Genomic DNA, 27,502 nt, shown 5'->3' with positions numbered 1-27,502 from the left:
TTAGAAGAATGAGGGGTGATCTCATTGAAACATACAAAATTCTTACAGGGCTTGACAGGGTAGATGCAGGGAGAATGTTTTTCTTTCCCTGGCTGGGGAGTCTAGAACCAGAGGCCACCGTCTCAGAATAAGGGGTCGGCCATTTAGGACTGAGATGAGGAGAAATTTCTTCTCTCAGAGGGTGGTGAATCTTTGGAATTCTCTACCCTAGAGGGCTGTGGAGGCTCAGTTATTGAGTATATTCAAGATGGAGATCAATAGATTTTTTGATATTAATGGAATCAAGGGCTATGGGGATAGTGCAGGAAAGTGGAGATGAGGTAGAAGATCTTATTGAATGGCGGAGCAGGCTCGGCGGGCTGAATGGCCTACTCCTGCTCCTATTTCTCATGTTCTTAATTGGTACCGACACAGATTGGGGAAATCCCACCTCAATACTGTGTGGGGAAACTTCCTGTGTGAGAATGAAACCAGAGCTTGCAGGGTTAAATTATGAGGACGGGTTGTATAAGCTTTGTTTGTGTTCACTTGAGTTGAGAGATAATCTAATCGAGGTGTTTAAAATGATTCGATTGGGTAGATGCTATTTCCTCTGGTGGCAGAATTGAAAACAAGGGGACATAATCTATAAAAGGCCCCAGAGACCAGGTAAGGCCTCACAGTGTCGGCGGGAATCTCGAGTGGCAGAGCGGGGCTATAAAAGGCCCCAGAGACCAGGTAAGGCCTCACAGTGTCGGCGGGAATCTCGAGTGGCAGAGCGGGGCTATAAAAGGCCCCACAGACCAGGTAAGGCCTCACAGTGTCGGCAGGAAACTCGAGTGGCAGAGCAGGGCTATAAAAGGCCCCAGAGACCAGGTAAGAATATAAGAACATAAGAAATAGGAGCAGGAGTAGGCCAATCAGCCCCTCGAGCCTGCTCCGCCATTCAATAAGATCATGGCTGATCTGATCCTAACCGCCAATCCACTATCACAGAACCATCTCCTGAATCTAACAGAATTAGACACAATAATAGGAGCAGGATCAGGCTACACGGCCCCTGGGCCCGCTCTGCTACCCACAAGGCCATGACCATTCCAAAACTAGACTCATGTCCAAATTCCTGCCCGCTCCCCGTAACCCTTAATTCCCTTTACTTCTAGGAAACTGTCTATTTCTGTTTTAAACTTATTGAATGATGTAGCTTCTACAGCTTTTTGGGGCAGCATATTCCATGGACCTACCACCCTCTGAGTGAAGTAGTTCCTCCTCATCTCAGTTTTGAAAGAGCAGCCCCTTATTCTAAGACTATGCCCCCTAGTTCTAGATTCACCCATCATCGGGAACATCTTCCCCGCATCCACCCGATCCAACCCCTTCACAATCTTATATGTTTCAATAAGATCGCCTCTCATTCTTCTGAACTCCAATGAGTAGAGTCCCAATCTACTCAACCTCTCCTCATATGTCCATCCCCTCATCCCCGGGATTAACCGAGTGAACCTTCTTTGTACTGACTCGAGAGCAAGTATGTCTTTTCTTAAGTATGGACACCAAAACTGTACGCAGTATTCCAGGTGCGGTCTCACCAATACCTTGTACAACTGAAGCAATACCTCCCTATTTTTATATTCTATCCCCCTAGCAATGAAAGCCAACATTCCATTGGCCTTCTTAATCACTTGCTGCACCTGCATACTAACCTTTTGAGTTTCGTGCACCAGGACCCCCAGATCCCTTTGTACTTCAGTACTTTCCAGCTTCTTGCCATTAAGATAATAACTTGCTCTACGATTTTTCCTGCCAAAGTGCATAACCTCACACTTTCCAGTATTGTATTCCATCTGCCAAATCTCTGCCCACTTACTTAGCCTGTCTATGTCCCCTTGCAGGTTTTTTATGTCCTCCTCACTCACTACTTTCCCTCCTATCTAAGTATCATCTGCAAACTTTGATATGTTACACTCGGTCCCCTCCTCCAAATCGTTAATATAGATTGTAAAGAGTTGGGGACCCAGCACTGACCCCTGCGGAACACCACTAGTTACTGATTGCCAGTCTGAGAATGAACCATTTATCCCGACTCTCTGCCTTCTGTTAGATAGCCAATCCTCTACCCATGCCAGAATATTACCCCCAATCCCGTGATTTTTTATCTTAAGCAATAATCTTTTGTGTGGCACCCTGTCAAATGCCTTTTGGAAGTCTAAATACAATACGTCCACTGGTTCCCCTTTATCCACCCTATATGTTACTTCCTCAAAGAACTCCAGCAAATTTGTCAAACATGACTTCCCCTTCATAAAACCATGCTGACTTTGTCCTATTAAATTATGATTATCCAAATGTCCTGTTACTGTCTCCTTAATAATGGACTCCAAAATTTTACCTACCACAGATGTTAGGCTAACCGATCTATCGTTTCCAGCCTTCTGTCTACTGCCCTTTTTAAATAAGGGTGTTACATTAGCAGTTTTCCAGTCTGCCGGGACCTTTGCCGAGTCCAGGGAGTTTTGGAAAATTATTACCAATGCATCCACAATCCCTACCGCCACTTTCCTCAAGACCCTAGGATGTAAGCCATCAGGTCCAGGTGATTTATCCACCTTGAGTCCCATTATTTTACCGAGTACCACTTCCTTAGTGATTTTGATCGTGTTTAGCTCCTCCCCCCCCTATAGCCCCCTGTTTGTCCAGTGTTGGGATATTCTTAGTGTCTTCTACTGTAAAGACTGATATAAAATATTCATTCAGTGTTTTTGCCATCTCCATATTTCCCACCATTAATTTCCCAGTCTCATCCTCTAAGGGACCAACATTTACTTTAGCCACCCTTTTTCTTTTTATATAACTATAAAAACTCTTACTATCTGTTTTTATATTTTTTGCTAATTTACTTTCATAATCTATTTCCCTTTCTTAATCAATCTTTTTGTTATTTTTTGCTGTCTTTTAAAGTTTTCCCAATCCTCTATCCTCCCACTAGATTTGGCTACCTTATATGCCCTTGTTTTTAGTCGAATGCTATCCTTAATTTCTTTACTTAGCCACGGATGGCTGTCTTTTCTTTTACACCCCTTTCTTCGCAGTGGAATATATATTTTTTGGAAGTTGTAAAATAACTCCTTAAATGTACACCACTGATCATGTATCGTCTTACCCTTTAATCTATTTTCCCAATCCACTCTACTCAATTCCGCTCTCATATCTTCATAGTCTCCTTTATTCAAGCTTAGCACGCTTGTTTGAGATCCAACCTTCTCACCCTCTAATTGAATATGGAATTCAACCATGTTATGGTCACTCATTCCAAGGGGATCCTTTACTAGGACATTTTTAATTAATCCTGTCTCGTTACACAGGACCAGATCTAAGGTTGCTTGCCCCCTGGTCGGTTCAGTTACAAACTGCTCAAGAAACCCATCCCTAATACACTCAATGAACTCATCCTCAAGGCAGCCCTGCCCAATTTGATTTGTCCAATTAATATGATAATTAAAATCCCCCATAATTATAGATGTTCCCTTATTACAAGCCTCAACTATTTCCTGATTGATACTCCGTCCAACAGAGTTGCCACTGTTCGGAGGCCTATAGACTACGCCCACTAGTGTTTTTTTCCCCTTATTATTCCTTACCTCCACCCAAACTGTTTCATTATCCTGATCTTTTGACCCAATATCTTTTCTCTGTATTACAGTGATTCCTTCCTTTATTAACATAGCCACCCCACTTCCCCTTCCTACCTGCCTGTCCTTCCTGATCATTAAATAACCTGGTATGTTTAATTCCCAGGCATTGTCACCCTGCAGCCATGTTTCTGTAATGGCCACCATTGATGCTCACAGTGATCACATTTGCAGTAAGTGTTGGCTGCTCGAGGAATTCCGGCTCCACGTTGAAGAGCTGGAGTCCGAGCTTCAAACACTGAGACACAACAGGGAGGGGGAGAGTTACCTGGACTCTGTGTATCAGGAGGTAGTCACACCAATTAGATTAATTAATTCAGATGTAGTCCGTGGCCAGGGTCAGAATGGTGTGACTAGAAGTGAAGCAGGTACAGGGATCCAGGAGGTAGTGTTGGAGGAGCAGCAGCCCTTGCTCTTGTCCAACAGGTTTGAGGCTCTTACTCCCTGTGAGGATGGGAACAGGGACTGCGGGGAGGATGAGCAACCTGGCCACAGTACCGTGGAGCGGGGGGCCATTCAAGTGCGGGGAGTTAAAAGAAATGTTGTAGTGGTAGGGGATAGTATCGTTAGGGGGATAGATAGAGTTCTTTGCAGCCGAGAGCGAGAGTCCCGATGGCTGTGTTGCCTGCCCGGTGCCAGGGTTAAGGACATCTCCTCTGGGCTGGAGAGAAACTTGGAGTGGGAGGGGGAGGATCCAGTTGTCGTGGTCCATGCTGGTACGAACGACATAGATAGGACAAGGAAGGAGGTTCTGCTGAGGGAGTTTGAGCAGCTAGGGGCCAAATTAAAAAGCAGAACCACAAGGGTAATAATCTCTGGATTACTACCTGAGCCACGTGCAAATTTGGCTAGGGTAAATAAAATTAGAGAGTTAAATGCGTGGCTCAAAGACTGGTGTGGGAGAAATGGGTTTTGCTTCCTGGGACACTGGCATCAGTACTGGGACAGGAGAGAGCTGTTCCGTTGGGACGGACTTCACTTGGCCAGTGCTGGGACTAGAATCCTGGCGAATCGAATAACTAGGGCTGTAGAGAGGGCTTTAAACTAATTAGTGGGGGGGAGGTTTTAAGAGAGCGAAAAATAAAAATGACAGTGGAGAAGGCAATAGAGCAAGGTAGCAGTGGGGGAATTAAAAACCAGAGCGTGTCAGGAAGGGACAGAATGTATAATGATAAAGGTAAAGTAGTAAAAGGGGTAAAAGCAAGAATAAATTGTCAGAAAACATATTTGAAAGTTCTTTATCTGAATGCACGCAGTATTCATAACAAAATAGACGAGTTGACGGTACAAATAACTACACATGGGTATGATCTGGTGGCCATTATGGAAACATGGCTGCAAGATAATCATGACTGGGAACTAAACATACAAGGGTATTTGACAATTAGGAAGGACAGACAGGAAGGAAAGGGAGGTGGGGTTGCTATGTTAATCAAGGATGGAATCACTGCAAAGGATCAGGATAGTGAAACAGTTTGGGTGGAGATGAGAAATAATAAGGGGAAAAAGTCACTAGTGGGCGTAGTCTATAGGCCTCCTAACAGTTGCAACTCTGTTGGTTGGAGTATAAATCAGGAAATAGTTGGGGCTTGTAATAAGGGAACAGCTATAATCATGGGGGATTTTAACTTTCATATTGACTGGACTAATCAAATTGGGCATGGCAGCATTGAGGAAGAGTTCATAGAGTGTATTAGGGACGGGTTCCTTGAGCAGTATGTAACTGAACCAACCAGGGGGCAGGCAATCTTAGATCTGGTCCTGTGTAATGAGACAGGATTAATAAAAAATGTCCTAGTAAAGGATCCCCTTGGAATGAGTGACCATAATATGGTTGAATTCCAAATTCAGTTTGAGGGTGAGAGAGTTGGATCTCAAACCAGCGTACTAAGCTTAAATAAAGGAGACTATGAAGGTATGAGAGTAGAATTGACTAAAGTGGACTGGGAAAACAGATTAAAGTGTAAGACGGTACAAGAGCAGTGGTCTACATTCAAGGAGATATTTCACATCTTTCAAGATAAATATATTCCACTGAGGAAAAAGGGGAATAAAAGAAAAGACAGCCATCCGTGGCTTAGTAAAGTAATAAAGGATAGTATTCGACTGAAAACAAGGGCATATAAATTAGCCAAATCTAGTGGGAGGATAGAAGATTGGGAAGCATTTAAAAGCCAGCAAACAATAACTAAAAGATTAATTAAGAAAGGGAAGATAGATTATGAAAGTAAACTAGCAAAAAATATAAAAACAGATAGCAAGAGTTTCTACAGCTATATAAAAAGAAAAAGGGTGGCTAAAGTGAACGTTGGTCCCTTAGAGGTTGGGACCGGGAAACTAGTGGTGGGGAACATGGAGATGGCAAAGATGCTGAACAAATATTTTGTATCAGTCTTTACAGTAGAGGACACTAAAAATATCCCAACACTGGACAAACAGGGGGCAATGGGGGGGGGGAGGAGCTAAACATGATTAAAATCACTAAGGAGATGGTACTCAGTAAAATAATGGGACTTAAGGCGGATAAATCCCCCGGACCTGATGGCCTACATCCTAGGGTCTTGAGAGAAGTGGCGGTAGGGATTATGGATGCATTGGTGATCATTTTCCAGAACTCCCTGGACTCAGGAAAGGTCCCGGCAGATTGGAAAACTGCTAATGTAACACCCTTATTTAAGAAGGGAAGTAGACAAAAAGCTGGAAACTATAGACCAGTTAGCCTAACATCTGTGGTTGGCAAAACGTTGGAGTCCATTATTAAGGAAACAGTAACAGAGCATTTGGATAAGCATAATTTAATATGACAGAGTCAGCATGGTTTTACGAAGGGGAAGTCATGTTTGACAAATTTGCTCGAATTCTTTGAGGATGTAACATACAGGGTGGATAAAGGGGAACCAGTGGATGTAGTGTATTTGGACTTCCAAAAGGCATTTGACAAGGTTCCACACAAAAGATTACTGATCAAGATAAAAAATCACGGGATTGGGGGTAATATACTGGCATGGGTGGAAGATTGGCTATCTAACAGAAAACAAAGAGTTGGGATAAATGGTTCATTCTCGGGCTGGCAATCAGTAACTAGTGGTGTTCCGCAGGGGTCAGTGCTGGGACCCCAACTCTTTACAATCTATATTAACGATTTGGAGGAAGGGACCAAGTGCAACATATCCAAGTTTGCCGACGATACAAAGATGGGAGGGAAAGCAGTGAGTGAGGAGGACATAAAAAACCTGCAAAAGGACATAGACAGGCTAAGTGAGTGGGCAGAGATTTGGCAGATGCAATATAATGTTGGAAAGTGTGAGGTTATGCACTTTGGCAGAAAAAATCAAAGAGCAAGTTATTATCTAAATGGAGAGAAACTGCAAAGTGCTACAGTACAAAGGGATCTGGGGATCCTGGTGCATGAAACACAAAAAGTTAGTATGCAGGTGCAGCAGGTGATCAGGAAGGCCAATGGAATCTTGGCTTTTATTGCAAGGGGGATGGAGTATAAAAACAGGGAAGTCTTGCTGCAGTTATACAGGGTATTGGTGAGGCCACACCTGGAATACTGCGTGCAGTTTTGGTTTCCATATTTAAGAAAAGATATACTTGCTCTCGAGGCGGTTCAGAGAAGGTTCACTCGGCTGATTCCAGAGATGAGGGGGTTGACGTATGAGGAAAGGTTGAGTAGGTTGAGACTCTACTCATTGGAGTTCAGAAGAATGAGAGGCGATCTTATCGAAACATATAAGATTGTGAGGGGGCTTGATAGGGTGGTTGCAGTGAGGATGTTTCCACTGATGGGTGAGATTAGAACTAGGGGGCATAATCTTAGAATAAGGGGCTGCCCTTTCAAAACTGAGATGAGGAGAAACTTCTTCACTCAGAGGGTAGTCAATCTATGGAATTTGCTACCCCAGAGAGTTGTGGAAGCGGCAACATTAAATAAATTCAAAATGGAGATAGACATTTTCCTAGCAGATAAGGGAATTAGGGGTAAATTTAAAATGGAGATAGACATTTTCCTAGCAGATAAGGGAATTAGGGGTTACGGGGCAAGGGCAGGGAAGTGGACGTGAGTCTAGATTCAGATCAGCCATGATCCTATTGAATGGCGGAGCAGGCCCGAGGGGCCGTATGGCCTACTCCTGCTCCTATTTCTTATGTTTTTATGTTCTTATGTTCTTATAATTAGAGCTAGGCCATTTAGGAGTGAAATCAGGAAGCACTTCTTCACACAAAGGGTCATGGAAATCTGGACTCTCTCCCCCAAAATGCACTGGATGTTGGGTCAATTGGAGCTTTCAAGACCGTTTTTCACCGATTTTTGCTGGGTAAGGGTATCGAGGGATATGGATCAAAGGCCAGTAGAGTGGAGGTACAGATCAACCATGATTTAATTGAATGGCAGCAGGCTCGAGGGGCTGAATGGCCTCCTCCTGGTCCTTTGTTCATTGATTTTACAGCACTGTGTCTGACTGCAGGACCATTACCCCAGAAAGGTTGTTAAATTCCAGAAAGTAGATCAGTGATTCTCAGACAAGGTGAATCAAACCTCAAACCCTCCTCAAACCACACGCACAATAAAATGTCGAGGGTTGCAATCGCTGCTCACAGCATTTGCTGGGTAAATTCTGCAGCGGAATTCCTTCATACACTTAAAAAAAAAAGTCGTGCAAAGGGCCCCTCACTAAAACCCATTGAAAGGTGCGCCTGCGTTGTGACAAAACAAAGTTTTTTTAAGTGAGTCTGCAAATCAGGCGTGGAACATCATGCAGATTGATTCCAGCTATTAATGGGGATCAGTTTAGTGTAATCCCGCTTTATCCATTGTAATTCAGGCAATGCCTCACATACCCGCAGCCACAAACTAGAGGGGAAGGGATTCTTAAACAAGTGGCGGCCACATCACAAAGGCGGCGCTGTCTGTGGGACAAAGGCAGCAGGACTGCATCAAGTGTCCTAAAGCCGATTAGAGTGATCCATGGCCAATGCACTCCCGGCAGGCGAAAAGAGCAAAGGCGAGAGAGATCAGCCCTGGCACCGCCCAGTGTCCCTGTGCGTGTTGTGTGTTTTGCATTCCTATAGAAACCGGCCTCTTTCAAAGTCTGCTTTATAGACCAGCTTCTCCACTCCACCCTGTGACCATGGACTAGAAGCTCACCGAGTCCAGCCTGTTTCTCCTCTGGTTGATAGAATTATTTCATATTTACAGCTCTCCTTGTTTTAAGCTGTTCTTGGGATGTGGGCTCGCTGGTGAGGCCGGTAGATAGGAGGCGGTGGTGGGACGGCTGCATGAAGCTTGTGGTGATGGTGTTGGGTGGGAATGCCAGGATTTTGACCCTTTCCCATCTAGTTTGGCACATCAGAATTAGGTTCACCGGCTACAGTACGGCCCTCTGCATTCTACTAGGCAACGTTTATTATAAATGTAAGTTGTTGTTGCCAACATTAGATCATTAGTTCGAAGTCATATCTTGCACCAGCCAGTGTATCACCAGAGCCCACACGTCTATTAGTAAATGGCAGTCTGTGGACAATACTGTGTCAGTGCACATCATTAACAGTCAGAGTACATTTGTAACAGTGTACACCAGTAACAGTGTAACAACAACTTGTATTTATATAGCGCCTTTAACATAGTAAAACTTCACAAGGCGCTTCACAGGTGTATTATAAGATGAAAAATTTGACACTGAGCCACATAAGGAGAAATTAGGGCAGATGACCAAAAGCTTGGTCAAAGAGGCAGGTCTTAAAGGAGGAAAGAGAGGTAGCAAGGTGAAGAGGTTTAGGCAGGGAATTCCAGAGCTTTAGGGCCTAGGCAACAGAAGGCACGGCCACCGATGGTTGTGCGATTATAATCAGGGATGTTCAAGAGGGCAGAATTAGAAGAGCACAGATATCTCGGGGGGTTGTAAGGCTGGAGGAGATTACAGAGATAGGGAGGGGCGAGGCCATGGAGGGATTTAAAAACAATGATGAGAATTTTGAAATCAAGGCCTTGCTTAACTGGAAGCCAATGTCAGTCTGTGAGCACAGGGATGATGGGTGAACGGGACTTGGTGCGAGTTAGGACACAGGCAGCCGAGTTTTGGATGACCTCAAGTTTACGTAGGGTAGAATGTGGGAGGCCAGCCAGGAGCGGTAGTTTGCAAGGATGGAGGGGTCAAGGTTTTTTTTTTGAGGTGATGACAGCAGATTTGAGGGAGAGGAGGACAGTACCTGAGGAGAGAGAACCGTTAACAATGTCAGCTAACATGGGAGTCAGAAAAGGAAGTTGAGTGGTCAGCAGTTTGGTGGGAATAGGGTTGAGGGAGCAAGAAGTGGGTCTCATGGACAAGATGAGCGTGAAAAGGTCATGAGGGGAAATTGGAGAGAAACTGGAGAAAGATATGAGTTCAGGGCCAGGGCAGGGGGGAACCTTAGAGGAAGTTTGGCCCGGTGGGCTAGGAGAAGGAAGGGAAGTGGCAGAGGCAGCTGAACGGATGGACTCAATCTTAGAAACAAAGAAGTCCATGAGCTCCTCACACTTGTTGTCGGAGGTGAGGGTGGAGGAGACAGGGGCGAGGGGTTTAAGAAGACAGTTAGCAGTGGCAAATAGAAGCCAGGGTTTATTTTTGCATTCCAGAATGATTCTGAAATAGTGAGCAATTCTGGCAGACGAGAATAGGACCCGATAGTGCTTTGTGTGGTCCAGCCAGATCTGGCGGTGAATGGCCGCCATATCTGTTCAAGTCTGTGGCCCTGCATCCAGGGTGAACGGCCAGGGTGATAGAGAGTAATTGTTTTAATAGGGACTAAGGCATCAAAGGTGGTGGTGAGGGTATGGTTGAGAAGATCGGTAGCTGCAGAAAAGTCATGGTGACTAGAGGGCCAAAGATTAGACAGTTGGGATTTCATTAGTGCAGTTGGGAGAGAGTTTTTTTCCAGGGATGGACACAGAAGGAAGTAGGGTTGGGTGGGGTGGGGGTGGTGGAAGGGGGGAAGTGGGTGGAGAGCAATATGAGGAAATGGTCAGAGATGGCCTTATCTGCGATTGACACAATGGGAGTAGTGAGGCCACGAGAGATGGCAAGGTCGAGGGGTGGCCGTGAATATGGATTGGGGAGTTTACATGGAGGGGAGGGAGATATTAAGGGAAGATAGGAAACTAGAGAACTCAGAGGAGAGAGAGCATGATGAATTGAGATGGAGGTTGAAATCACCGAGGACGAGAAGTCGCTCGGTGCAGAGGCTGAGGGAGGAAAGCAGTGGATAAGTCAGTGATAAAATTTTTATGGTACTTGGGTGGGTGGTAGAGAACTAGAATTTAAATGAGAGGTGAGAGGGGTGGTATAAAGTGAGACGCTCAGAGGAGAAGGTTCCGGAGGAGTAGGGGGACAGACCAAGGTGTGATTTGGTGATGAGAGCCACACCGCCACCATGGCGGTCTGTTACTGGGGCAAGTGGTGGAAGGTGTAGCCAGGCAGGGAGGCTTCATTTAAGGGTAAGATGTCATCACTCCTCAACCAAGTTTCCATCAGGGCCAGGATGTCGCTACAATCATCCACGATAAGCTCATGGATGGCAAGGGCCTTGTCGCAAGTGAACAGACATTCTGGAGGGAGATGCGGAGAGGGTCAGTGATGGCTGCCCCACTGCCAGCATGCACAGGGTCAGCACTGGGGGGGGATAAGAACATAAGAACATAAGAAATAGAAGCAGGAGTAGGCCAATCGGCCCCTCAAGCCTGCTCCGCCATTCAATAAGATCATGGCTGATCTGATCCTAACCGCCAATCTACTATCACAGAACCATCTCCTGAATCTAACAGAATTAGACACACGAAATAGGAGCAGGATCAGGCTACACGGCCCCTGGGCCCGCTCCGCTACCCACAGGGCCATGTCCGATCCGAACCTAGACTCATGTCCAAATTCCTGCCCGCTCCCCGGAACCCTTAATTCCCTTTACTTCTAGGAAACTGTCTACTTCTGTTTTAAATTTATGTAATAATGTAGCTTCTACAGCTTTTTGGGGTAGCATATTTCATGGACCTACCACCCTCTGAGTGAAGTAGTTCCTCCTCATCTCAGTTTTGAAAGAGCAGCCCCTTATTCTAAGACTATGCCCCCTAGTTCTAGTTTCACCCATCATCGGGAACATCCTCCCCGCATCCACCCAATCCAACCCCTTCACAATCTTATATGTTCCAATAAGATCGCCTCTCATTCTTCTGAACTCCAATGAGTAGAGTCCCAATCTACTCAACCTCTCCTCATATGTCCATCCCCTCATCCTCGGGATTAACCGAGTGAACCTTCTTTGTACTGACTCGAGAGCACGTATGGACACCAAAACTGTATGCAGTATTCCAGGTGCGGTCTCACCAATACCTTGTACAACTGAAGCAATACCTCCCTATTTTTATATTCTATCCCCCTAGCAATGAAAGCCAACATTCCATTGGCCTTCTTAATCACTTGCTGCACCTGCATACTAAACTTTTGAGTTTCGTGCACCAGGACCCCCAGATCCCTTTGTACTTCAGTACTTTCCAGCTTCTTGCCATTAAGATAATAACTTGCTCTACGATTTTTCCTGCCAAAGTGCATAACCTCACACTTTCCAGTATTGTATTCCATCTGCCAAATCTCTGCCCACTTACTTAGCCTGTCTATGTCCCCTTACAGGTTTTTTATGTCCTCCTCACTCACTACTTTCCCTCCCATCTTAGTATCATCTGCAAACTTTGATATGTTACACTCGGTCCCCTCCTCCAAATCGTTAATATAGATTGTAAAGAGTTGAGGACGCAGCACTGACCCCTGTGGAACACCACTAGTTACTGATTGCCAGTCTGAGAATGAGCCATTTATCCCAACTCTCTGTCTTCTGTTAGATAGCCAATCCTCTTTCCATGCCAGAATATTACCCCCAATCCCGTGATTTTTTATCTTAAGCAATAATCTTTTGTGTGGCACCTTGTCAAATGCCTTTTGGAAGTCTAAATACACTACGTCCACTGGTTCCCCTTTATCTACCCTATATGTTACTTCCTCAAAGAACTCCAGCAAATTTGTCAAACATGACTTCCCCTTCATAAAACCATGCTGACTTTGTCCTATTAAATAATGATTATCCAAATGTCCTGTTACTGTCTCCTTAATAATGGACTCCAAAATTTTACCTACCACAGATGTTAGGCTAACCGGTCTATAGTTTCCAGCCTTCTGTCTACTGCCCTTTTTAAATAAGGGTGTTACATTAGCAGTTTTCCAGTCTGCCGGGACTTTGCTGAGTCCAGGGAGTTTTGGAAAATTATTACTAATGCATCCACAATCCCTACCGTCACTTCCCTCAAGACCCTAGGATGTAAGCCATCAGGTCCAGGTGATTTATCCACCTTGAGTCCCATTATTTTACCGAGTACCACTTCCTTAGTGATTTTGATCGTGTTTAGCTCCTCCCCCCCTATAGCCCCCTGTTTGTCCAGTGTTGGGATATTCTTAGTGTCTTCTACTGTAAAGACTGATACAAAATATTCATTCAGTGTTTTTGCCATCTCCATATTTCCCACCATTAATTTCCCGGTCTCATCCTCTAAGGGACCAACATTTACTTTAGCCACCCTTTTTCTTTTTATATAACTATAAAAACTCTTACTATCTGTTTTTATATTTTTTGCTAATTTACTTTCATAATCTATCTTCCCTTTCTTAATCAATCTTTTTGTTATTTTTTGCTGTCTTTTAAAGTTTTCCCAATCCTCTATCCTCCCACTAGATTCGGCTACCTTATATGCCCTTGTTTTTAGTCAAATACTATCCTTAATTTCTTTACTTAGTCATGGATGGCTGTCTTTTCTTTTACACCCTTTTCTTCTCAGTGGAATATATATTTTTTGGAAGTTGTAAAATAACTCCTTAAATGTACACCACTGATCATGTATCGTCTTACCCTTTAATCTATTTTCCCAATCCACTCTACTCAATTCCACTCTCATACCTTCATAGTCTCCTTTATTCAAGCTTAGCATGCTTGTTTGAGATCCAACCTTCTCACCCTCTAATTGAATATGGAATTCAACCATGTTATGGTCACTCATTCCAAGGGGATCCTTTACTAGGACATTTTTAATTAATCCTGTCTCATTACACAGGACCAGATCAAAGGTTGCTTGCCCCCTGGTCGGTTCAGTTACATACTGCTCAAGAAACCCATCCCTAATACACTCAATGAACTCATCCTCAAGGCAGCTCTGCCCAATTTGATTTGTCCAATTAATATGATAGTTAAAATCCCCCATAATTATAGACGTTCCCATTTTACAAGCCTCAACTATTTCCTGATTGATACTCCATCCAACAGAGTTGCCACTGTTTGGAGGCCTATAGACTACGCCCACTAGTGTTTTTTCCCCTTATTATTCCTTACCTCCGCCCAAACTGTTTCATTATCCTGATCTTTTGACCCAATATCATTTCTCTGTATTACAGTGATTCCTTCCTTTATTAACATAGCCACCCCACCTCCCCTTCCTTCCTGCCTGTCCTTCCTGATCGTTAAATAACCTGGTATGTTTAATTCCCAGGCATTGTCACCCTGCAGCCATGTTTCTGTAATGGCCACAAGATCATACCCATATGTAGTTACGTGCGCCATTAACTCATCTATTTTGTTACGAATGCTACGTGCATTCAGATAGAGAACTTTCAAAGATGTTTTGTGACACTTAGTTCCTGCTTTTGCCCTTTTTATTACTTTACCTTTTACTCCATACCTTCTGCCCCTTCCTGACACACTCTGGTTTTTAATTTCCCCACTGCTACCTAAGTCTATGACCTTCTCTGTTGTCATTTTTATTATTTGCTCTCTAGGAACCTCCCCCCCCACTAGTTAGTTTAAAGCCCTCTCTACAGCCCTAGTTATATGATCCGCCAGGACTCTAGTCCCAGCACTGGCCAAGTGAAGCCCATCCCAATGGAACAGCTCCCTTCTGCCCCAGTACTGGTGCCAGTGTCCCAGGAAGCAAAACCCATTTCTCCCACACCAGTCTTTGAGCCACGCATTTAACTCTCTAATTTTATTTGTCCTAGCCAAATTCGCTCGTGGCTCAGGTAATAATTGAGATTATTACCCTTGAGGTTCTGTTTTTTAATTTGACCCCTAGCTGCTCATACTCCTTTAGCAGAACTGGCTTCCTAGTCCTATCTACGTCATTTGTACTAACATGGACCGCGACAACTGGATCCACCCCCTCCCACTGCAAGTTTCTTTCCAGCCCAGAGGAGATGTCCTTAACCCTGGCACCGGGTAGGCAACACAGCCTTCGGGACTCTCGCTCTCGGCTGCAGAGAACTCTATCTATCCCCCTAATAATACTATCCCCTACCACTACAACATTTCTATTTACTCCCCACTCTTGAATGGCCCCCTGTTCCACGGTGCTGTGGCCAGGTTGCTCATCCTCCCTGCAGTCCCTGCTCCTGTCCCCACAGGGATTAAGAACCTGGAACCTGTTGGACAAGAGCAAGGGCTGCGGCTCCTCCAACACTACCTCCTGAATCCCCGTACTTGCCTCAGTCGTAGTCACACCGTCCTGTCCCTGACCATGGGCTACATCTGAATTAATTAACTTCATAGATGTGACCACCTCCTGAAACAGAGTCCAGGTACTTCTCCCCCTCCCTGATGTGTCGCTGTGTCTGAAGCTCAGACTCCAGCTCATGAACACGGAGCTGGAGTTCCTGTAGCAGCAGACACTTGTCACAGACGTAATCACCGTGAGCCTCAATGGGGTCCACCGGCTCCCACATCTTGCAACAGTAACACATCACCTGCTCCATTCTATGTAATTAATTAAATTTTTTATTGTTAGTTATGGACACCCTCTGCCCGATTTTAGATGCTAGTATCCCCTTTAATTAATTGGATTTAAATTAAATCAATCCCTCTAATTACACCAGTTAAATGGTTTACCAACAGTCACTCTGCACCAGAAAGGCCTTATTAACTATAACCCACAGAGTTAAAGTTTGAAAAGAGCACCTAACACCCCACTTACCCTATCTCACACTTACCCAAACTCATAGCACTCTCTGCTGACTCACACTCAGTGCTTGTTCACACTAGCACTGGTCTTTTTATACTGTTTGTTTGTTTACAGCCAAATGAGTCACCCCTGCTGATTGGTTAGAAAACTGGTTTCCACTGCCTGCTGTGCCAATTTACTCCTACTGCAGTGTAACCTTGTTTTACTCTTCTTAAACCAACAGAATCCCAAATATTTAACTTTTCCCCTTTACTTAAACTGCTTAAGTAATCTTATCAAGAATGATTTAAAGAGAAATAACAATTAAAGAACTCTCACACTTACCCAAACTCACAGCACTCTCTGCTGACTCAAGTTGGATGGGGAGGAGATTGGCAAGATTTGCCCCCGGGGGAGCGTTGGGCATGAAGGTCGGTGAGAGAGTAGGCTGGGACAGTTGGGGTTGCTGCTCATAATTAACAGTCAGTGTACACCAATAAAAGTCAGTGTACATCATTAACAGTTAGTGTACATCATTAACAGTCAGTCTAACAGCCAGACCCAGGGATCATGTCTAAAGATAAGGGGTAAGCCATTTAGGACAGAGATGAGGAGGAATTTCTTCATCCAGAGAGTGGTGAACCTGTGGAATTCTCTACCACAAAAGGCAGTTGAGGCCAATTCATTAAATATATTCAAGAAGGAGTTAGATATATTTCCTAGGGATCAAGGGATATGGAGAGAAGGCAGGAACAGGGTACTGAATTTGGATGATCAGCCATGATCTTATTGAATGGTGGAGCAGGCTCGAGGGGCCAAATGGCCTACTCCTGCTCCTACCTTCTATGTTTCTATGTTTCTACATCTGTAACAGTCAATGTATATCAATAGCAGTCAGTGTACATCTGTAACAGTCAGTGTACATCTGTAACAGTCAGTGTACATCTGTAACAGTCAGTGTACATCTGTAACAGTCAGTGTACACCTGTAACAGTCAGTGTACATCTGTAACAGGCAGTGTACATCTGTAACAGGCAGTGTACATCTGTAACAGTCAGTGTACATCTGTAACAGTCAGTGTACATCTGTAACAGTCAGTGTACATCTGTAACAGTCAGTGTACACCTGTAACAGTCAGTGTACATCTGTAACAGGCAGTGTACATCTGTAACAGTCAGTGTACATCTGTAACAGGCAGTGTACATCTGTAACAGGCAGTGTACATCTGTAACAGCCAGTGGACATGTCTAACAGTCAGTGTACATCTGTAACAGTCAGTGTACATCTGTAACAGTCAGTGTACATCTGTAACAGGCAGTGTACATCTGTAACAGCCAGTGGACATGTCTAACAGTCAGTGTACATCTGTAACAGTCAATGCACACCTGTAATAGTCAGTGTACATCTGTAACAATCAGTGTATACCTGTAACAGTCAGTGTACATCATTAGCAGTCAGTGTACATCATTAAAAGTTAGTGTGCGCCTGTAACAGTCAGTGTACACCTATAACAGTCAGTGTACACCATTAACAGTCAGTGTACACCTGTAACAGTCAGTGTACACCTGTAACAGTCAGTGTACACCATTAACAGTCGGTGTACACCTGTAACAGTCAGTGTATGCCTCTAACAGTCAGTGTACATCTGTAACCATTAGTGCACATCATTAACAGTCAGTGTACATCTGTAACAGTCAGTGTATACCTGTAACAGTCAATGTACACCTGTAACAGTCAGAATACATCAGTAATTGTCAGTGTTCAGCATTAACAGTCAGTGTACATCTGTAACAGTCAGCATACACCTGTTACAGTCAGTGTACATCTGTATCAGTCAGTGTACACCTGTAACAGACAGTGCACATCATTTACAGTCAATGTACACCTGTTACGGTCAGTGTACATCTGTAACAGTCAGCATACATCTGTATCAGTCAGTGTACAACTGTATCAGTCAGTGTACATAATTAACAGTGAATGTACACCTGCAACAGTCAGTGTACACCTGTTACAGTCAGTGTACATCTGTAACAGTCAGCATACACCTGTAACAGTCAGTGTACAGCTGTAACAGTCAGTGTACACCGGTTAGTCAGTGTACATCTGTTACAGTCAGTGTACATCTGTAACAGTCAGTGTACACCTGTAACAGTCAGTGTACACCTGTAACAGTCAGTATACACCTGTAACAGTCAGTGTACACCTGTAACAGTGTACATCTGTAACAGTCAGTGTACATCTGTAACAGTCAGTGTACATCTGTAATCTATTACAATAACAGCCTGCATCTTTAACAGTTACTGCACATCAGTAATAGTCAGTGTACACAACAGTTACTGTACATCATAACCCTATCCATCCGTAACTATACATCAGCAATAATCAGTGTGCAGTAATAAGAGTCAAAGTACATCTGTAACACTTAGTGTGAATCAATATCAGTGTAATCTTTCACACTGCACATCAATAGTATTCAGTGTGACACTTAGTGTAAATCAGTAATAATTTGTGTATTTCGGTAGCAGTGTGCATCTGTGACTGTCAATTTCTATAGCTTTGCGCATCTGTATCGGTCAATACGTGTTACAGTTAAGGTACATCTGTTGCGATTAGTATCAGTAAGGCAGTGAACATCTGAAACAGGCAATGTCTATCTTTAACAATTAGTGAAGGCACAAGGCGTCTGTGAGCATTAGTGATGACTACTGAGCATCTGTAACAGTCACTGAGTGTCTGTAACAGAGCACATCTGAAACAATCAGTCTGCATCTGTAACGGGCAATGTGTGTTGTGTAATCTCCAGTCACAGTCACTGAGATTCCGCAATACCGGTACCCGTATCTGTAACAGGCAGTCTCCAATTAAACAGCCATTCACCATCTATAGTCAGTGTGCATTGGTAGAAGCCTGCATTGTCAATAGTTAATGTACTTGCAACAATTTGTATCTGGACGCTTGGTCTTCAACTTTTTATATATGCAATAATTTCAGATTATTACACCGTCCTTTGAATATAGCAGCCATCTAGTATTCATTTGAGCCATCATTCGTGTAGCTATTAAATGCTGGGCGGTAGTTCAGGCGCGATGCCCTTTGCATTAGATACCAAAGCATTAACTAGCAGTTAACTGAGGTGTTTACACTTTAGTTATATGAGGAATTGTAGTACTGTAACTCCACACTATGTGCCCGCCAGCCTAACGAATAAACCCTGCACAACTGCTCCGGTATCAAGGCTGTTTGGGAAATAGATGATTCTATTTATCTCACCTCTTCCTCTGGGTAACGTTATTAGCTCCGATATTGCAGAGATTTGACTGTGTTGAAATAAATACTTTCAGTATCGAGCCTGGGTGCAAAGCGTTTTGTTACCTCTGAATTGTTCATTACAAACCTTGCACATTACAGTTTAACAGACGCGAGTTGTCATTTACACACAGACTGTGCTTACTAACTGGCTGCTGCGACACAAATCTTTTAAGAAGTGGCGACTGTACGGTACGCTTCGGTGTGAGGGATCAGTGACTGGATTAGGAGAGAATTAGCCCTTGTTCATTTTGCTCCGAGGGCTATAAACAGTGTGCAGTTTTTTTGTACTTCAAGATTTTAAAGAGTTGTAAAGTTAGCTTGTCAAAGGATTACATTGTTCCGCACGGGTTCCAGATAAGTCTCCAGATGTAGATAGACAGGCTCCAGTTTTATGATCATTCGAGGGTAGTGCAGTCATTTCAGGACACGAATCAATGTGAGGTGGAGAACAGATCTCCATTATTATCTATCTAATAGGTTTTTATTAGGTTCTATCTCGCTTCATTTTAAGAGTGAATATCACCCGCACATATATTAAAACTCGCTTTGCAACACACCCAGCTGATGCCAAGTCAGAGTTAGACATCTTCTATTAACCCCTGACCACACTACGTGGGCACCTTCAAGGAACTATATTGTGTTTTTTTAATGAAAGAATATCAGACTGCGCATTATATCCTATTATTATTAAGACCATGTTGCACTTTGGAAAAGTTGTAGTAAGAAAAGGAATCGAGCGTTCTTCCTTGTGCACAATGTGTAATATTAACGTCGGGTACACTTCTATTTTCCTTCACAATGATTAATTTCTGTAACCAATTTCTCCGTGTCAGTTACGTGTATTTTACTGCGATCTCTTTTAACCAGCGGGTCTGTAATTGCGGTAACTATTGGCCGGTGTTTTGAAATGTGCATTACTGGGGGGCAGGAGGAGAGGGGAGAGAGACTCGTGTTATAGTTCATTGAAGAAAGAATATGGTATCTTTCCCTGAAGTTAGTTTCCGCTCCTTTTGACAATTTGGGAAATGGAGGGTCAGCTTTCCTATTGGGGGAGACTCAGAAAGGGCAGAGGCACTGCACAGTGCTGCCAATCATACACCGGCTGTTATTAAACCGGAGAACGGCGGCGCAAACAACCTGACATGTGCAGTAAAGTGAAGCACCTTCCAAATATTGTATAATATGCCTCTCAGGCATTCTTATGTAAATATGCTTTCCTTTGAACAGTTGGTTGTTTATTCCCAGCGTTGAGCTCCCCACTGTCATCAAGCATTCTTGGGCATTGTTATGCGGGGTTTAACTATACACTATTTCTGCTCTTAATATTCAGAGGAGGAATACATTTTTCCCTCTTAAGATTATGCGAATTGCTGAACTTTTACTGTCATTAAAATCCGCTGTCAGTATCCGTTACCGCACAAAAGGGGGTATTTTCAAATCTCGACCAATAAGGGAGTTTGAAAGCTCTGACCATTGCAACAACTGAACACGATTTCATAAAGTGGAGCTTTATATGATATGGACTGAGTTTATTCTGGCATTTCCCGGCCCTAAACAAACGGGCGCGGATGAATGTTGTTTAATCATATTCAATCTCTAATTATTGCCCCCCCCCCGTCCCACTTAACGAGGTAATTGTGATATTAATGGAGATTAATAAACCTTTTAAACTGGCCAATGGCTCTGTGATCGGATGCTAACCCCTCTCACAGAAAAAGAATATTCATTTATGAAATATTTTCAGGGAAGGAGAGGGGACTCTGTTAAAAGTGCGAACAGAATCGGTTTTGAATGTACTTGTCTATTAATCATATATTATATATTAATCCACACCCCCATCAAAATACTTCAGCCACCATGTGCATTCTCAAGTGTTACCATTTTTAATAGTATTTTGACTTTAACAAATACGAAAGCCCCTGATTTGTTCGATGTAAATGGGCAAGTTATACAAGGGGGAGGGGAAATATTCAGCTCCGAGCTCTATCCATTTCAGAAAGCATTCGCGGGCCAGTAACTATTAGGACGAGCTATTCTTTAGCCTCCCCATCAAAATTAATCATTGGGACTTAATTTTAAGCGCAGACAAGTTGCTGTTAATTTAGTGCAGCGTGTATGAGATGTAATGAAAAGCGAGGTGCTAGCCGTCTCTCCTGGGGCCCATTAATCACTGGGCTGCGACGTTCGAGCTTGATTACAATTTGCAAAAAAATTCATTAAAAGCCATGGCGATTGACAATTTTTATCTCTCCCTGCGATCTGACTCATTAGGCAGCCAAATTAAAGCGCTGATGATGGCGATGGTGACAGCCATCAAATGCCCAGTTGTTTATCTTGTTCTCGCTACATCCTGTCGTGTATCGTTTATTCGAGGTCAGGGTCAGCAACAATACAACACTGTCACCGTCGCTGCTAACATTTTGGAGGGGGGGGGGGTGTGGTGGAGGCGACTTTGGCTTTTTTTGTGGTGGGAGGGAAGTAGATGATATGTGGCCAGGGTAAATGATCTGCCATCAATCGTTTTGACCTTCTGTAACGTTTGATTTAGCCACAGGGGCATCAGGAACACAAGCGGATGCTTGGCAAGTGATCGCTGGGGTTTTGTGTGTGTGTCCTTTATAACAACCATCTTGCCGGATTTGTAAATAATATTTTTGGGGGGGAAATAAAACCCCCAACGTTAAAAATCAACCTCCAAAGAAATATTTAAAGCATTCCCACCCCGCTCTCCCAATACTTGGGCATCGCGTCCCCCCTCACTCACTGTCCCGTGTGAATGGAATTCTTTGTAAGGTGCAACCCTTAAACCACAAAATCTCCCTTCCCTTTTTATTTGCATGATGATGTGGCCTCGTATGCAGAATTAGCTCCGACGCAGCTCATTCTGATGTCTAACAATAATTCTTTCAACCAAATCGCCGGCAGGTTGAACTCTGACAATTCATCCAGACTATTTTGTCGGTTGTTGCATGTGGTGCGATAACATCTCAAGTAGTTGTACACCAATGGTTGCATTTTTTATATTGAAAGAAATATTACAACTGTTCCTTTATTCCTGGTGATTTAAAAAAATGTTATACAAAGTGTTCATCTGATTAATTGCTCCCCGGTTTTATTTTTGGTATTAAATCGATTCCCATGGCACACAGAATCGCCCCAATAATATATCCCTGAGCCTTTTATATATATTATATATATATAGCTCGTATCTTATTTAAGCTATTCCAGAAACCCGAAGATGTTATATTCGTGATGTGAGCTTACAGTGAATATGTAGGTAGCAAAAAAGCAGTGTTATTTTACAAACTTAAGCGGACAAAGATTCGATCTTAATGGACATGTCCACTGCAGCTAATTCAGAACCGTACCAGATCAATTTGATTACCTCCCTATTTACCATCCGTGATTGCTGTGAAACTTTCTCATGTTGAGAGATCACCCGTGTCATTTCTCGCCAGTCGGGGCTTTTTTTCCCCTTTCCCCCCTTTTAGCTGCAGCGGTTAAGATCAAATGAACATCCGATACCTGCGCCCAGGAAAATAAGCCAACTTTGTTTATGCCCACCTCCCCCTCCCACCCAAAAAATGTACCTTAAATGTTTAACCTTAAACCTTCAGGACAGTAACTTGGCAGGAACTGCAAACGCTGACTGCATTATTTCTGGGACTGCCGCTCGGTTTTATTCACAAGTCACTATTTTTCCTGTGGGTTTTTTTTGGAGAATTTTCATCATTTATAAGAAATGTGCTACATTTTTTTCGAAAAAGAAAATGTAAAATAAATTAACACCATTCGTTTTTATATAGCCATATTTCCCTTTTTTCTCGTTCAAAACAGGAACCGCAATTTGAAAAGCAAATTACGCCAAAAAAAATAATATATATTAAAAAGGATCTATCACAATGGCAATGTCTGCATGTACAATTTTTAAAAAAGATATTAAATAGCAATACTTTACGGAATTTACCTTTTGGAATATGATGAAACAATGCAAAGTGGTGAAAACACCAATCTAAGATGGGTTAAATGTGAAGGTTAGTATCGCGGTCCCCTTTCTCTCCAGGAATGTCGAAGTTCGTGCAATTCTCACTGTACAAGTTTTGGTCCACAAAACAGTCAAAATACTGTATATAGCTGATGCATTTTCTCAGTACTTATATACAAACAAAGTATAATTATTTATTTATAATAAATAGGGGTCTGTCCATTGGCAAGTCTTCGATTTTCACTCAAAAAGATTTTTTTGTCCTTTTTGTGTATGTGTGTTTTTTTTAATCTTGTAAAGTGTTTGAAAGTTTTTTTGTTGTTCGTTTTTAGGGTCTCGGTTGCTCCAATTGCTGATGCTGACTTCTGATCGCAAATCTACTGACGTGGACTGGGATGGGCACCACGATCTTGGGATTCCTGGACGGTTCTCCAGATTTGGAGTTTGCGTTGCCCGCTTTAACTCGTTTCCACTTGGCCCTCCGGTTCTGGAACCAGATTTTGACCTGCACTTCGCTGAGTTTGAGGGCGTGGGCGATCTGGGATCTCTCGGTCAGGGACAGGTACTTCTTGCAGTGAAATTCCTTCTCCAACTCCAGCAGTTGCTCGCTGGTGAAGGCGGTTCTCCTCCTGCGGTTCTTGCCGGTCGCTGTATTCGTTGGGTTGGTGTTGCTGTGGCTGTTTTCCTCCAGCCCTGGGCCGGATTCCTCTCCCTTGTGTACCGCCTGCGATGTGATGTTATCATCGGAACTGTAATCGAGATCACTGTCCATTGAAAAACTTTCGTCTTTGCTTTTGGGATCTTCGTCCACTTTTATATCTTCTTTCCCTTGGCCCCTGTTAGACGTGACAGCACCTGGAGGGAGAGAGAGAGGGGGAGAGGGAAAATACAACAGAATTTTCAATCCCAAACTATCAATAATACATGCGTCTAATTAGATTACAACTAATTATTTAAAAATTAATTTTTCTAAAGTTCAGAACATTCTGTTTTGTTATTCATCACTTTCACTTATCCGTTCGCCAAATTTGAATGAAGAGCTTTTTATGATCAATATTTAAATGTATTAGAATTAGTTATTAAAGACACGCTGATAAAATGGTTCAAAATAATAGCATGGATTTTCAGTGCAGGAGCAATGCAAATACACACACAACCCGGATTAGCAATTCATGTGTTAATAAACATGCTCTGATCAGTAATAGGGTTAGATGCCTGATCCGCAAAGGCTATTGTCCCTTATTTCCATTTAATTTCGCAAATACCTCTAAGACAGTTTGTATGCTCTCTTTCAAGAGTTGTATTGTAGCGGCTTCTAATTGTAGTTGAACTAACTCAGCGTGTTAGTGGCGCATAACAATGTGGAACTTTTTCAAAGATCGGTCTGTTTCATGGTGATATCCAAAACTTGAGCGAGCTGCCGGCTGGTTTTGTCATGCAACTGATTGAACTTAAAATAAGACATTTAGCAACCGGAATCCGCGATGTGCTGCCTTTGTCGTTATTATTATTAATAAATATCTACTGTTAACAAATCCGCGCAGTTAAACATGTCGATTGCGCCGTGAACGTTTTTAGGAATGATTCACTTACCGATAACTGCGTGGACCGCTTCAGACACCGGGAAAGAAAGAGCCGAGCTGTCTTTGCACAGAAACGCCTTGGCTTCCTCGCCTTCCTGTTGGATTCCGCCCTCAGCCTTGTCGAGAGTGACCAGGGCCTGCATGAATTTCCTGGCCGGCTCCTGGTGCTGGGAAGACGGGAAGCTCCGGCTGCCTTCCCCGGTGCCCGGCAGTGTGGCCATGAGAGTGGTGACCGCCATGCCCTGGCCCAGGCTGGTGCAGAAACCGTTGGACAGGGAGCCGGCCAAGTTGCTGACTTGGTGGTGGTGGTGGGGAGGTGGCACGGCGTGGAGGCTGTGCTGGAGAGATGGCTGGGGAAGGGCTGGCGGAGGTAGGACCACCGGTCTGTAGGGCATGAACATGGGGTAGCCGGTGTAGACGAAATGGCCAGTGCTGGGCTGAGGACTGGTGCCTATCAGGGAGTCTATGCTGAAGGCGGTGCTGGTTCCCAGTGGTCGCTGCATCACAGTCAATGGGCTGAAGTCGGCACACATACAAGCAAAGGATAGATAGACACAGTATGGGTGGATATAGAGAAGGAAAAGAGCTCAGCAAGTCCAAGGTGTAAGATTCAAGTCAGTTCCCCGATGGTGTGAGGCTCCGATTTCCCCTGGATATCATCGCTCTCCGGATCCGGGGGCTCCTTCAAGTGCCGAGTGTGAAATAGGCTCTAGTGGGGGTGTTTCCCAGCCAGGGGTCACATCCATCAGCTTCAAATTACGCTCCGCTTTTTCTCATTCACATTTTCCTGAAACTTGCAACCTACCCTCGGTCACGTGGCGCTGCCTTCTCCCCGTTCATTGGTCGGGTCGGAAGGGGGGGGGTCCTGAGATCTCACTCCTTGGCCCCTCCCACCACAACATCCTCCCCAAACCTTGTGCTCTTGGAATTATTGTGGGATTATTCCCCTAATCCCCTCTCTATTACACTTTCCACACTCTGTTATGTCCCTATATCGTTAACGGACGCCGTCTTTAGCCAGCGCATGTAAACATTCCTCTTCATTTTATTTGTATTGGAAACTTTATGTTATTGTCACAGTGGGTAAAGTGAGTCTTTTTTTAATATATACTATTAGAATCACACAGCACAGAAGGAGGCCATTCGGCCCATCGTGCCTGTGCCAGCTCTTTGAACGAGCTGTCCAATTTTTTAAAAATTCGTTTTATGGGGTGTGGGCATCGCTGGTAAAGCCAGCATTTATTGCCCATCCCTAGTTGCCCTTGAGAAGGTGGTGGTGAGCCACCTTCTTGAATCGCTGCAGTCTGTGTGGTGAAGGTACTTCCACAGTGCTGTTAGGGAGGGAGTTCCAGGATTTTGACCCAACGACGATGAAGGATCGGTGATATATTTCCAAGTCAGGATGGTGTGTGATTTGGAGGGGAACTTGGATGTGGTGGTGTTCCCATGTGCCTGCTGCCCTTGTCCATCTAGGTGGTAGAAGTCGCAGTGCATCTTGTAGATGGTACACACTGCAGCCACGGTACGCCGGTGGCGGAGGGGGTGAATGTTTAAGGTGGTGGATGAGGTGCCAATCAAGCTGGCTGCTTTGTCCTGGGTGGTGTCGAGCTTCTTGAGTATTGTTGGAGCTGCACTCATCCAGGTAAGTGGAGAGTATTCCATCACACTCCTTACTTGTGCCTTGTAGATGGTGGAAAGGCTTTGGGGAGTCAGGAGATGAGACACTTGCCACAGAATACCTAGCCTCTGACCTTCTCTTGTAGCCAGAGTATTTATGTGGCTGGTCCAGTTAAGTTTCTTTCCCCACAGCTCTGCGGATATTTCCTTTTCAAGTATATATTCAATTATATGTTGCTCGTGTCTCCCTTGTACTCTCTGAGTTATTATTATGGGATGTTGCACTGTTCCCAGCAGTTGAATATGGTGATTTAAAGGTGGTTTCACACTTCCATCTCAGGTGAACAGTATAATCTAATTTATCCTTAATGCTAAAATAAAAGGGACGGGAAGACTTAAACATTATTTTAGAGCAAACTTCTACACAGTCTGTAACAAATGCCTTGGTGGCATCGCGTCAAACTCTGTATCAAACTATATACAATTATTATTACTTGACAGTATTAAAGGCTGAAGGGCGGCGAAGAGCGTATCGGGACTTGTAGTTCGAGCGCACATGCGCACCGGCCTCGGGAGCCCCGGGGCAACTACAACTCCCGCCGTGCCCCGGGAGGGAGGCGCATGCGGCCCAAGTTCCATTGACTGCACATTGAAAGGGAAGATTGCTTCCAGTCACAGTCACTCAGACTGGCACCGAGAGAGCCCTTTCTCCAGACATGCAATTGCTCCAAAAACAACAAAAACCTGACATCTAAATACATTTTATTTATTCAATATTTATTTATGTATTAAATATGCACCACAGAAACAAACTGGAAGCACATAGATTGGTTTAAGAGCACACAAGACTTGCAGCTGAGCTTTGAGTTAAATGGACAATAACCGTAAATCGCTGGTAATGGGCAACATCGATCGAACAGTCCTTGGGAGCTAAATCTATTTGTTGAATAGTTTCTAATCCTTTGGACATGGCTGTATCACTCCATTACCTCCTGACCCAGGGCATGTGAAGGATGTGGGTGCCAATCCGTTGTATTTAGCTTGTCCTAGGTACATTTCAATAAATGAAAGGTCTCACATTCTGTCAGATCAGCAACAACCCAGAGGGATGGGCTTCATCGAGCCCCCGAAACTGTGCAGTGAGGAAACGAGTGAAGCGCCCAGATGATCAGCTCCTAAAATCGGGGCTGTACATTTATCGCGGGTTAGCTCCAATCCTGATGGTGTAGAGAGAGTGCCCTGCCTTATTATTGCGGTTATTTACAGCCTGGATGTCGTGTTCATTACAGTATTATCACCGCTCTGCTGGCAGGCGTTTGGGAAAAATGTGCTGGGA

At 43.9% G+C, this 27,502-nt stretch overlaps 1 protein-coding gene across 1 annotated transcript; it reads right to left on the bottom strand.

The window, feature by feature from the left end:
- Positions 1 to 21,374: 21,374 nt before the first annotated feature.
- Positions 21,375 to 25,794, bottom strand: gbx2 (gastrulation brain homeobox 2). The gene is made up of 2 exons (XM_085985566.1): positions 24,560 to 25,794; positions 21,375 to 23,821 (listed from the first exon to the last, which is right to left on the bottom strand). Exons 1-2 carry the CDS (start codon positions 25,080 to 25,082, stop codon positions 23,295 to 23,297), a joined length of 1,050 nt encoding a protein of 349 aa, XP_085841692.1. The 5' UTR covers positions 25,083 to 25,794; the 3' UTR covers positions 21,375 to 23,294.
- Between the last annotated feature and the right edge of the window lie 1,708 nt (positions 25,795 to 27,502).

The sequence above is a fragment of the Somniosus microcephalus genome, chromosome 4, assembly GCF_052327205.1.
Source record: "Somniosus microcephalus isolate GS21.2 chromosome 4, FLI_Smic_1.0, whole genome shotgun sequence".
Lineage (NCBI taxonomy): Eukaryota > Metazoa > Chordata > Chondrichthyes > Squaliformes > Somniosidae > Somniosus > Somniosus microcephalus.
The sequence above is the reverse complement of the archived record's forward strand: the minus strand, read 5'-3'. Positions and strand labels throughout refer to the sequence as shown.

Bases quoted from the DNA above. Each gene is read 5' to 3' on its own strand.
- gbx2 (XM_085985566.1), bottom strand. From the start codon at position 25,082: ATGTGTGCCGACTTCAGCCCATTGACTGTGATGCAGCGACCACTGGGA. The intron at 23,822-24,559 runs GTAAGTGAATCA...CTCTCCCTCCAG, and splicing joins AGCGGTCCACGCAGTTATCG to GTGCTGTCACGTCTAACAGG.